The sequence below is a fragment of the Benincasa hispida genome, chromosome 7 (assembly GCF_027475165.1).
Source record: "Benincasa hispida cultivar pf3 chromosome 7, pf3_genome.v1.1, whole genome shotgun sequence".
Lineage (NCBI taxonomy): Eukaryota > Viridiplantae > Streptophyta > Magnoliopsida > Cucurbitales > Cucurbitaceae > Benincasa > Benincasa hispida.
This window is the reverse complement of record NC_143484.1, coordinates 37,760,610-37,774,163: the sequence shown is the minus strand read 5'-3', so window position 1 is coordinate 37,774,163 and position 13,554 is coordinate 37,760,610. Positions and strand designations below refer to the sequence as shown.

The 13,554-nt window shown below is 34.1% G+C and overlaps 1 protein-coding gene across 1 annotated transcript; it reads left to right on the top strand.

The window, feature by feature from the left end:
- The first annotated feature begins 8,216 nt into the window (after positions 1 to 8,216).
- LOC120080827 (GCN5-related N-acetyltransferase 8-like) lies at positions 8,217 to 9,250 on the top strand. Its single transcript, XM_039035479.2, has one exon. The coding sequence runs from the start codon at positions 8,403 to 8,405 to the stop codon at positions 9,108 to 9,110; it is 708 nt and encodes a 235-aa protein (XP_038891407.1). The 5' UTR covers positions 8,217 to 8,402; the 3' UTR covers positions 9,111 to 9,250.
- Positions 9,251 to 13,554: the final 4,304 nt, after the last annotated feature.

Here is a 13,554-nt window from a genome sequence, read left to right as displayed (position 1 = left end):
TACAACAATTACAATCACAAAACGGAAACAACAAGATATGCGCAAAATCGAAATTACAACATGTTTTACTATACGATTAAAGGACAGAATACACATACCTTTGAATACTCATCTTCAATCTCCCTTGATCACGGACGCTCGAACATACTCCAAGACTGCAACACGCGAATGCTCAAACTCAGCGATCTCCAAGATCACGAACAAAATAGGCAACCAACACACGAAAACTGCAAACTCAACAAACGGTCTCCAAAAAACCTCAAACGATGTCGAGTTGAGTACGACACCACCACAATGGCTACCTGGTATTCTCTGTTGAGATTGGTGTCCTAATTCTCCCCGAGTTTCATTATTTGTACTGATATAAATTGTTTGATGAATAAAATAAATTGTTATTTTATTCTGGCATTTACTCATATCCAATAAACAAAGCTCATTGGTTATCTTATGTGAACTTAAGCATGTATATGTGATATACAAGTGGATCATGCCTTAAGTGATAACCTAAATAGGTCTACAGTATAAGGATTAAGGTGGGATACCTGATCCTAGTGACACAACGTATACGACCTGCTTTGTAGAGGTTTGCAAGTGTTGTAAACTACTACATATGATAGATCCTGACCATTCATGTGGAGACGTGCGAGCGGGGGTGTCCTATACAAAGAGTTTGTATAAGACCCAGACCACGAGATAATTAAACTCTGTATATAACATCGTTAATACTAGAGACTTACATCTCACATAAATGACCATAGGTGACACGACCTCAATCCTGAGTATTTTGGAAACTCCTACCTTTGAGGGTGATCCTTTTATTAGTATGGGTGAGAGTGGCCAGATTGCCAACTCAACATGCTTACCTTTTTGGGGAATTGTCTGATCTGGGAGTTGGGAACTTAATCCACAAGATGGAATTTACTTCTTTCCCAAAACAGGGATAAGTAGAGAGATTGCTCCCTTAAGGGCTGATTCCGGGGTCTGAACATAGTGGCCACAGTTTCTCTTTGGAGTAGAGGACTTAGTCATAGTAGAACTATGACTTATGTTCATTAGAGGGATCAATGTACCTAAGGAGTTTGATGTAACTATAGGGGCATAACAGTTATTGGCCCAACTGTACTTACGAGCGATCTGTGAAGGGTTGTTGCACTTCTGATTGGTTAAGATGGACACATAATATATCTGTGGTAAGGAGAGTTTAGCTGTCGGTCTTTAGTGGATTGTCTAGCAGTTAACGGATGGTGGATCTCGTGACTAAAGAGTTTAGTCAGTTATTCACGCACCGTTGGAGCTTCGAGCTACAGGTCCATAAGGTCCCCTTGGTAGCTCAATGGATTCAATTAAGGATCAATTCTTGGTATTGATTTGAAATGTTTAAATTGACAAGAGTTATTTGATTATATATGATATGATCGGTATGATGTATGAGATACATCTAGTGGAAGATTGATGTAAATGAGATTTACATTAAGTACCATGGAATAGAAAAAGAACTATGAATTATATGTTTCATGAGATGAAATATTAAGACTATCGGTTATAAATATAGTATGATAAGTTGGTTATCATTTATATTTATAATAATATTAATTATTGGATAATTAAATCTTTTTCTCTAATAACCAATTGAATGGGAGGTTATTGGTGGTTCATGGTAACCGTGAGATAAAAGGAAAATTGTTTTCCTAATTTTAGAAAGTTTTTATCAAAATTGATTTTGGAGATTTTCTCTCTCGGAAAAAGAATCTCACGGAAGCTGTTAAGTAAATAAGATTTACTAAGCGACAGTTTAACAAAGGTAAACAATCGTGTAGTGTTTGTAAGCGTTAGACATGGAACTAAGCATGAGCTAAACAATCACTTAGCTTTTGCTAGACGATCGTTTAGCTTTTGCTAAACGATTGGGCATCAACCTATACGATAGGTTCAGCCTTCTCCCACTTGCTCAATCGTTTAAACGATTGTTGATTCCTCCATTTTTCTGCCTCAATCCAAGTCCACACAGAGCCCACCCTCTGGATTCTCACATTGAGAATACCAAGGTAGCCTTATTGGTGTTGTCATACTCAACTCGATACCGTCGAGGTTCTGTGGAGGTCGTTCATGTTGTTGGGGTGTTCGTGACTGAGGCGATCGCTGAGTTCAAGTGCGCGAAGTTTATGCAGTGTAACGGTCATGTTGTTCGAGCGTTCAAGGTTGCTGTGTTCGAGTGTTCGTGATCAAGGAGCGTGGAGACGAGTCTAAAAATGTATGTTGAAATTTCTTCTTGATCATTTGTAGTTTCATGTTGTAATTTCTGTATTGATTGCATAACCGTATGTTTGTGTTTACGACTGTAATTGTAATGTTCATACATGATTGTAATTTGGAATGATCATTTTCACTGCTCATGGAAATCCTCGGGATCGATTTCCTTCATTCTCGATGTGAGAATCCATAAGTGTGGGCTCTGTGTGGACTTGTTAGAGGAAGAGATCGGAGGAACAATCGTGTACATGATTGAGCAAGTGGGAGATGACAAGGTCTATTGTATAGACAATGCCCAATCGTTTAAGAAAAGCACTACGATCATTTAGCTAATCAACCAGCTGAGTGACTGTCGTGTAGAGTCACTCCACGATCGTCTAGTCTCTCTTCAGCTGTCGTTTAGTAAATCTAATTTACTTGACAGCCAATTGTGAGAATTTTTCGAGAATAGAAACTTTCAATTCAACCATTAAAATTAGGAAAATATTTTTCCTTTCATCTCACAGTTACCATGAAACCACCATAACCTCCCACTCAATTGGTTATTAGAGAAAAAGAGATATTATCCAATAATTAATAATCATAGTTTTAATATTTCATCTCATGAAACATATAAACCATAGCTCTTTTTCTATTTCATGGTACTTAATGTAAATCTCATTTACATTAATCCTCCATTTGATGTATCTCATACACCACACCGATCATATCATATACAATCGAATTACCTCTTGTCAATTTGAGCATTTCAAATTAACACCAAAAACTGATTCTCAACTTGAATCCGTTGAGCTACCAAAGGGACCTTATGGACTTGTAGCTCGAAGCTCCAACGGTACGTGAATAACTTACTAAACTCTTTAGTCACGGGATCCACCATCCGTTAACTGCTAGGCACTCTACTAAAGATCGACAGTTGAACTCTCATTACCACAGATATATTATGTGTCCATCTTAATCAATCAGCAGTGCGACAACCCTTCACAGATCGCTCGTAAGTACAGTCAGCCAATAACCGTTATGCTCCTTTAGTTACATCTAACTCCTTAAATACCACTTATCCCTCTAATGAGCATAAGTCATAATCCTACTATGACTGAGTCGTCTCTTTCAAAGAGAAGTTGTGGCCACTATGTTCAAACCCTGAAATCAATCCTTAAAGGAGCAATCTATCTACTTACCCCTGCTTCGGGGAATGAGTGAATTTCATCTTGTGTAACTGAGTTCCCAACTCCCAAATCAAACAAGTCCCCAAAAAGGTAGGCATGTTGAGTTGGCAATCTGGCCACTCTCATCCATACTAATCAAAGGACCGCTCTTAAAGGTAGGAGTTTCCAAAACACTCAGGATTGAGGTCATGCTACCTATAGTCGTTTAGGTGAGATGTAAGTCTCCAGTATCAACGATGTTATATACAGAGACAAATCATCTCGTGGTCCGGTCTTATACAAACTCTTTATATAGGACACCTTGGCTCGCATGTCTCCACATGAATGGTCAAGATCTACCATCTGTAGTAGTTCACAACACTTGTAAACCTCTACAAAGCAGGCCGTATCCGTAGTGTCACAAGGATCAGGAATACCTCATTTATCCTTATACTACATACCTATTTAGGTTATTGATGACAGGCAGAAATGCACGTCATTATAGTTCTTTTATTTAGAATTATGAGGGCTGTTAAGTAGAAGATGCGGCGATTATATTAAGAATTCATGAGAAAACGAGCTTGCTGCGGTCGGCATTAAGAATATCAGCTAACCCACTTTTATGCATTTTTATGCTTTCAATTGTCTATCTTTGTAGCTAATGCAGGAAGCAGTCGCATGAGCGGGAGCCAGGCTATCATAAAGACAACCGCATGCAGGGAATCTCTCCATCGCAGAGGCGAACGCATACGTTCGACACATGGATGTTGCGGCCATCAACTGCATGCATCCATCGCATAGAAGTTGCGGCTGTCAAGCGAATGCGGTCATCGCAAAGAGATTACGGCTACAGAATAATAACCATAATAGAGGGATGACTGCAAGGGTGGTGGAATGCGTTGATACTCCAGAAACCAAGCATGAATGCATACCTCAAGAGTAAAAAAAGGTGTGTTGACATTTCACCTACCACACCGTTAGCAGCAGAGATTTAGAGCAGGTCCATCACGTCCATCACGCCGTTAGCTGCAGAATTTCAAAGAATGACCATTAATGTTGTCAGCGATCAAACTCTATAAATAGAAGCCATTGAGCAGAACTTCAAATTATCCAAGGTTTTCCGCCTAAGGTTCTCTACCTTAGGGTGGATCCTTGTGATCCAGACCAAAGCGTGAGAAGATAGTCTTGAGAGTTCTTCATCTCTTCAATCATTTCGAGTGACGACTGGAGCCTTCGCTGGAGTTAAAGTTCGAGAGAGTCTACTCCACCACTCATCCATGGAACCATCGGCAGCCTTGACACACATCTGATGGAAGCAAGACATTGCTTCCATCTGGCCCTCCGTTCTCTTCTATCTTTGTATTGTATTACATTATGGCTTAAAAGATTAATACATTTTGTGATCAATGCATTTCTATATTTTCCTTCAATTCCATCTCCATCTTCATTTACTTAAGCATCCTTTACTTTCATTGCATCACTAAGTAAGACTGCTAGAGTATCACATACTTAATCATGCGGCATAGGAATATGAAGCATGTAGCAAACCACCGGGAGGTGTACGTTGCGCGAGTGTTGTGAGAAAATCTTATTTGTTTAATGTGAAGATGTAGCAATGTTTGTTTATAAACCGATGCAATGTTTGTCTATGAGTAGAATCAGCAGCAACCAACTGCCCGGGAGGGTAAGTAGTTGATCGCATTAAGCAATGTAAGCAAGTGTTCACTAGAGATAGGAATAATCTTACGTCAACCATGTTTATGTGGTTACCTTGTCTTATGAGTGCATCATTCATCATTTAGGCATACTTGGGAGAGTATTCTAAAGACCAAATCTAGACTCGAGAGAGCGGATTGGATCACATAAGCAAGAATGGGGAACTTAGGAATAAGCTCCATTTGCTATTACACAACGTATGCACCCTTTAAGTGGGATATGGTGGTATGCGGTCATCTTGTTTATGTGTGAGAGCACGTGAGCGAGAATAGAGACTTAGAAATAAGGCCTCGCGACATTATCGCATATACATCGCATGCGTCTTAGTCAAGTGTGTATAACATGATCACATAGCTTGCGTTGGCTAGGGTTGCCCTTGCGGTCAAGCTTAGTATTGCAGTGAAGACATCCTCGCCATTTTATCTATTTTTTCATGCATATTACTATGCGATAATAATTGTTGTATCTCTACCTCTCGGTCATACTTCCACCGCTTAATCTGATAGTTAGAAGTAGGAGTAGTGCATAGCTCATAACCCTCAACATTCTTTTATTCTTCGCCACAAACACATTACCATACAATATTTAGCTACAAGTCCCTGAGTTCGACTTGGATCATCCGAGAAACTTGCGATCTCGTTATACTTGGCAAGAGCGCAAGAAAACTTGTGATAAGAACGCATGGCCATTGCATAAGAGATTAACGCATACTTTCCATTCTAACGCATGACCACTGACGCATAACCTAAGACATGCATCATAATATGCGCTTCCATATTTCATCATCAGTTATCACTTAAGGCATGATCCACTTGTATATCTCATATACATGCTTAAGTTTACATACAATAACCATGAAGCTTTGTTTATTGGATATGAGTAGATGCCAGATAAAATAACTCTTATTTTATTCATAATAATATGTATATATTACAAACAATGAGACTCCGAGAGAATTAGGACATCAATCCCAACAACTTAAAGAAAGGTTCTTCAAAGGTTTGTATACTTTATCCCTTGTTTGTTCATTTATAAGAAGCATGTTGTAATTTATAAACATAATCTGTTCTCGTTGGACTGTAATAGTTTAAGTTCTTTCTTGATAGAACTTGGAATGATCCACTTCCGCTCATTAGATCTCTATATTTAGATTTCCTTCAGTTATATAATGAGACTAAACATTTCGTGGTCCGGTCTTATACAAACTCCTTTGTATAGAATATCCCTACTCATATATCTCCACATGAATGATCAGGATCATATCATTTGTAGCACTTTACAACAATTGTAACATCTACAAAGAGGTTCATACTCGTAGTGTCACTAGGATAAGATATCCAACTTTATCCATCTACTAAAGACATTTTAGGTTATCACTTAAACATGATCCACCCGTATGTCTGTACATACATGTTTAAGCTACAAGATAACCTTGGATGTTAGTTTCTTGGTTTGTGGTTAATGCAACTAATTTTAAAATAAAACATCATATATTTTATTATATAAATAAAATTTTTGTACAATACAATTACAAACTATAGGACCCTACAAGATTTAGGGCATCAACCCCAACACAATAAACACATAACTTATCTATAGTGCAAAAAGTGCAGCTGTCAGTCTATAGTAGAGTGACCGACCGTTAATAGAAGTTGATTAATTCAATTAAAGAGTTTAATAGAATAATCAAGTACCATTTGAGCTTCAATCTATAGGTCTATAAGGTCCCCTCGTTAGCTCAATTGAGATTAAAGAGAATCGAATTAATTTGGATTAATTTGAATTATTCAAATTAATAAAGGAAATTAATTATATGAGATATATTTAATATAAAATTATTTATATGAGATATAATTTTATAAAGTTTCATTGGAGAGAAAATGAATATTTGAATATGGTTCAACTATTAAAATTAATATGAATTTGATTCATATTAAATATTATAGGTTAAATGAGATAATATTAAATTATATGTTATATTATATGTGACATAAATATAAACTATAGGTTATGTATTATATTAGATATAACATATGTTTCTTTTAATATATGATATTAAATTAGCTTATATAATTAATGGATGAATTAAAGAAAAATTAGTTTTTGTTTAATTAAATAATTTAGTTATTAGGGAAGGAAGTTATTTGATAAATTTTTTTTTCTTCCTCATTATTCTCTCATTAACTAATATATGGAAGTGAGAAGAGTTGAATCTTTCATCTTCCTCTTCAATTCTAGTATAAATATAGGTGTTGTGATGAGATTCTTTGCTTTCTCAAATCAAGAACATTCATCTCTTTTTCCAAATTAATCTTGAAGCTCACATACTCTCAACGATTCTCTACTCCGAGAACACCAAGGTTTCTGCATGTTGGTGTCCGATTGATTGAAAAATTTGCTACGTTTTTTGTGGCTCATGAGTTCGAAAGGAATTCGAAGAGTCCGCAATTTCGAGAGGAACGTGAATGTTTTTGTCTTCAAGGGTATGTGATCCTCGGATCTCTTCTTCCTCTTTAATTTCTAAACAAAAGCATGCTTATTAGATTATGTATATATCATTATCGTCCTTTGTGTTTTTTGTATATTCTGTAAAATTAGAATTGGGATACAATCACTTTTGTAATAGGTACTTTCGTATCCTTACAAAATGATTGATTGACCCAAAAGTAAACTATTGTGTGGAGGTAAATTTAGGACCATGTGTGCTCTGGTACCATGTTAAATCATCGATTGATCAAAAAACTTAAGCTAAATAGCAAAGGTAAATTTAATAATATATCATTTAACACTTTTCTTCACTTATGGGCTTGAAGCAAGCAGAAGACTCAACAAGCGAAAATGAATATTAATTAGAAAAGATATAATATTGAGGTTTGAATACAAACTCTCTCGAATTACCTATTTTGATATTATATTAAATCATCAACGAACAAAGCTTAAGCTCTTGGACTACTAGACGTATAACATTTAAGGAAAAGTCATCCTATCTTAATGTGGTTATTCCACGATTAGAATATTTTAATTTATCATTTAGCCAAATCAATTATTGTAACTTTATGGAGCTTTGGATTAAAGGTTTACTTGAAGTGAGTGATGTGAGTGACTCAGCGAATATCCAGAAAATTCCAGATTAATAATATTAAAAAGTCAAATTTACCCTTTGAATTCGGTTAAAACCCAATCCCCCCATTGCCTCTATTCCTCACCTTACAAGTAAAACCGCTGCTTCAATTTCTCAGTAACGTCACTCGGACCGATCGGCTTTCAGTTTCTCTAGCTTCACCGATAATGGCCGCCGCCGCTCCTCCGCCGCCGCCCACCCCAACCCCGACTCCGCCCTCCACAGTTCCAGCCGATTCAACTCCAATTGGTCACCCTCTCTTCTCCCGAGTCCGTCTCGCGGGCCCCTCCGACGTCCCTCACATTCACAAGCTCATTCACCAAATGGCCGTCTTTGAACGCCTCACTCATCTCTTCTCCGCCACCGAATCTTCTCTCTCCGCCAATCTCTTTTCCTCTCCGCCGTTCCGATCCTTCACCGTTTTCATCCTCGAAGTTTCCCCTAAACCCTTCCCCGAAAACTCCCCTCATGACTCTAACCCTAATTACACCCCCGTCGTTCGCATCATCAATTCTGACCTCCCTGTGGAAGATCCAGAACGGGAGATTTTCAAATCGGAAAACGAAAATGTTGTGGTTGCTGGATTTGTTCTGTTTTTCCCCAACTTCTCAACCTTCTTAGGAAAGCCTGGCTTCTATGTGGAGGATATCTTCGTGAGAGAGTGTTATCGGAGGAAGGGTTTGGGGAAAGTTTTGCTGTCGGCGGTGGCAAAACAGGCCGTGAAAATGGATTACGGTCGAGTGGAGTGGGTGGTGCTTGATTGGAATGTGAATGCGATTCGGTTTTATGAGGAAATGGGTGCTCAAATTTTGCCGGAGTGGAGAATCTGTAGACTCACCGGCGATTCTCTTCAGGTTTATGGAAATGATAACTGAAATTAGTGGAGGTTTTGCCTTTTCCCCCATTTTCTGGCTTTTTATTACACTTGAAGAAACTTGAGAGAAATGCCTGATGTATTTTCCATTTGGATATCTTCTTATCTGAGTATGGTTTTAGTTGAAGTTAATCTCTGAAACGTTGCTTCTTTTTGGTGGTTGTTTGTTGATCATGTTCTGTTTATCATCTTCATTTTCTGCCTTTGTCATCAACATTATTCTGCTCCGTTCTGATGTAGGTTTTTCTCGTTGTCTCTAATTTTACTTAGAAATGAGCAATGAAAAAGTTTCTGTAACGCTTTTCCAATTCTATGTGTGTCTTTCAAACCCACCATGGATAGTTGATTGTGATCACTGAAATTTAAGCCCTTGATCAAGTAATTGCATTTAGTATCCTTCTTTCCTCTTGTTGCCTCCTTTCTGAAGGGTCGAAGGACATTTTGTTTTGGTGTCTTTTTATGATGGGGTAACAATTTAGGAGTTCTTTTTTTGTTTATATTGATACTCCAATGTGCTTTGCGTTGTTATCAAATGACCCGAGTTACTAATCTTTTCCTTAAATCATATATCACCTATACCACTCATATCGCTCTCGCTACTTTCTCCGTCCCTCATTGCGCTCCTTTCTCCCCTTTGCATCACTCGTGCTCGCTACTTTCGCCCGTTTCTCCCTTGCGCTTCATCCTTCTAACCGTGGTTCTTTCTTCTTCCTTCCCTCTCTCTCGCTTATACATGTGGCCATTGTTCGACCATTCATCACTCGTTTCCATGGTCGCTCATGCTCGCACTTCAGACCACTGATTCACCCTTCATCACCTACTTCAACGAACCATTGCACTCATATTTTTAGCCACTTTCCAACCGTTTATCGTGAGTACGAGGATCTGAATGAGGAACGTGAGGATTTGAAGAGGAAGAAGAGAAACATGAGTGTGGATATGAGGAGGAGCTAGCGAAAAGTTTGGTTTTCATTGTTTTCATAATCTAGTTTATGTAAGTCATTCCTATAAATATCTCAACAGTTTTAGTTGCCTACCTTATCTAAGGAATTTTTTTAATTGCATTAATTTAGAATAGATTTGGTAATCATTTGATTTTTTGTTTTTATTTTAGAAAATTAACTTCATGGACATTACTTTCCTCCCAATTTTTTCCTTTGTTATCTACTTAGCCAACTTAAGTAACATTTAAAAATTTGTTTTTCTTTTTAAAATTTGGAAAGAATTCAATCATTATATTTAAAGATGTAAAATTTTCAAAAATAAAATAAAATGGTTACTAAATAGAATTTTAATGTTTGAATTTTATGATTTTCCGGCTGTCATTAAAACTTGAGCAAACTACAAATTTTAAAATTTAAAAGCTAAGCCTGTACTTTAACCTAAATGTAGTAGAAAATTGATGACATTTTTTTTTTTAATGGTAGACTAAATTGTTAAATAATGGTTACATAATGTTGACACTCAATTATTAGCTTACGTACAAGTACTTTTTAAATCTTTTAAAACAAAGAAAAACACAATTCTTGTAACTATTCTGTTAAAAAGAAATGTGTTCGTGAACCTTTTAAAAAATAAAATGTATAAAGTTTCGTATGAATATAAAATTTAAATTCAACATGCAATCTTTAAGTCCAAGAATGAATAAAAAAATGCTATATTATGTTTAGGGAAAAAATAATAGCTAAACAATAAACTAAAATGAATTAGACTATGTTGGATGATTATCTGACTTTTGTTTTCTTTTTTGAAAATTGTCTTTATTTTCTCACAATTTTTTATAAAATTTTCATATTTCCTACTTAAACCTAGAATTCTTAGCTAATTTTCAAAAACAAAAATACATTTTTGAAAAAATTATTTTTTTTATTAAAAAAATAGCTTTGATTTTCAAAAACAATCCTAAAATTTCGATAACCACACAAAAAATTACTAGAATACTGGATACAATTGATATTTACATACTTTAATTTTTTTAAAAAAAATCAATACTTTGTTTGATAATTATTTTATTTTGTTTGATAATTATTTTGTTTTTTATATTTTTAATTTTTGAAAATTAAATCTATAAGAACGATAATTTTACTTTTAAATTTTTTGTTTTATTATCTACCTTTTATCAATGTTCTAAAAAATCAAGTCAAATTCATAAGGAAAAAAATATAAAGTTTTTTTTAAAAAAAAAAATTGAAATTTTATTTAGAATTCAACTCTTTTATTAAAGATAGTTAAAATTTATTTTAAGAAATTGGGAAGATATAGATTTAATTTTCAAAAACGAAAAAGTTAAGATTCTATATGATATCTATTTTGTTTTTTGTTTTTAATTTTTGAAAATTAAATCTATTTTCTTTCCATTTCTTAAAATCATGTGTATCTTTCTTAAGTACAATAATTGATTTTTTAATCAAATTTAAAAAACAAAAACAATATTTTGAAAATAATTTTTTTTTTTTTTTTTTTTTTTTAGTTTTCAAATTTTAGCTTAGTTTTTGAAATCATTAGTAAAGGTAGATTACAGATGAAGAAATTTTGAGATGAAAATAGTGATTATAGATTAATATTTCAAAAGTAAAAATTAAAATATAAAAGATTATTAAATGGGATCTAAATCATCATCAAAGGAGATTTAAATGAATATGAAAGGAAGGATGTTTTTTTTGTAAGGTGTAACATCTTGAGAAACAAAAGAAACTTGAAAGTGTCAACAAACAATTCATTGTATCTTACTTGCTCCTTCTCTATACCAAAAAGTGGTGTGTATTTGTAGAAGAGATGAGACATAAGAGTTTGGGGTTTCAAAGTATCTTCTTTTGAGAACTTTACGTGGGGTATGTTTGTTTGGTAAGAAACCACATGTGCATGTCTTTTTGTAAAGTCTATGTGATTACAAATCTCGAAAGGACGATATTAGTTATAATTATATTCTCAACCTTAGATTATAAAAATCGAAATTAGGTTTTCAAATATTTAATAGTAAAAATTGAACATTTAAACTTATATAATTATTAAAATCAAGCTCCTAAATCAATTTGATGTTAATCTAAAAAAAAAACTAGTTCTCTACTCAAAGTTTAAACACTCTACAAGTAAGTTGATCAATCTTATTTTGAATGATTGAGCATGCAACTCAACACATGAATAGCAACATTCAAGAAGTTCTACTGGCTAAACTTGAAAGCATAAAGGCCAAATTTGGTTTATTGAAAAATTTATCAAAACCATGAGGCAATGCTTTAATAGTCTCTCAAAGAAAGCTTTAAAAAAACCTTCACTTGAAATATCATAAAAAAGATAAAATAGAAAAAAGCTAAAACTATATCAAACTCATTAAATGAAATACAAATAATAATTTGATGTCTTGAACGACTCATGTCAAGTAAGATGAGGATTTAAACCTCTTATCTTTTTAGTGGATGATATATAACAACTTTATCAGTCGAGTTATACTTATATTGACAAATTTCATTTTGTTGCTTAATTCTTAAAAAAAAAAAAATTGTCGATTTGATTATATCTTGAAGGTACGAGAGATTTTGAGCTCAAGGAAAATTAAATACTAATCACCACTCGACTACGTTTACTTTAGCTTATCTTTATGAAATTTGATTTTAATACACGTGCTCTATATTAGTGGGTTAAGTTATAATATGGATTACTTTGAAACTGTGTTGAATATTGTGGATTGTGGGCAAAAACATCATTGGGTGAGCCAAAAGAAAGATGCCCAATTTTTCTAAGATGGAAAAATTCAAGATAAGAGTTGGCCACACCCACCCTAAAGTTGCAACTTTCGTTTAATTTCCACTAGACATATTACTTTACAAGAAATATCAGGGTAAATTATACTTAGGGATGGGATTTTATTCGAGTTTCCAAAATTAATACTTTTAGTTGTTGAGATTTGAATTTAACTTTTATTTAATCTGTGAACTTTAAAAATAGATATGTTTAGTTATTGATATTTATGCTCGATTTCTAATTCAATTATGAAATTTGAAATTAAATTTAGTTACATTCGTTCCTAAAACTCGTTTAAAAAATACATATTAATAATACCTATTCAATCTAAGTTGAAATCCTATTATTATTTTGTTAGGTCAACTAACAATCAATTCCTTGCTTAAGCTATTTAGTAATCTCAAAAGTTAGAGATCAGGTTGAAATCAAATCCAAACTAATTTAAGAACTAAACATAAAATAATCAAACGTACAAGTTTTTAAATTTCAATGATCATATAGAAACTAAATTCAAATCTTGGATGTTCAAATCATTAGATTTAAAACTCATGAATCAAATAGAAATCGATTTAAATTTTAAAGATCGAGATCTAGTTTGATAATGATTTAATTAGGGCAATTTAATAACGAAGCTTTTCAATTTGTTGTTTTTTTAAAATTAAATGTATAAAAAGTATTTATAATTATACTTTGTTTCCTTTATT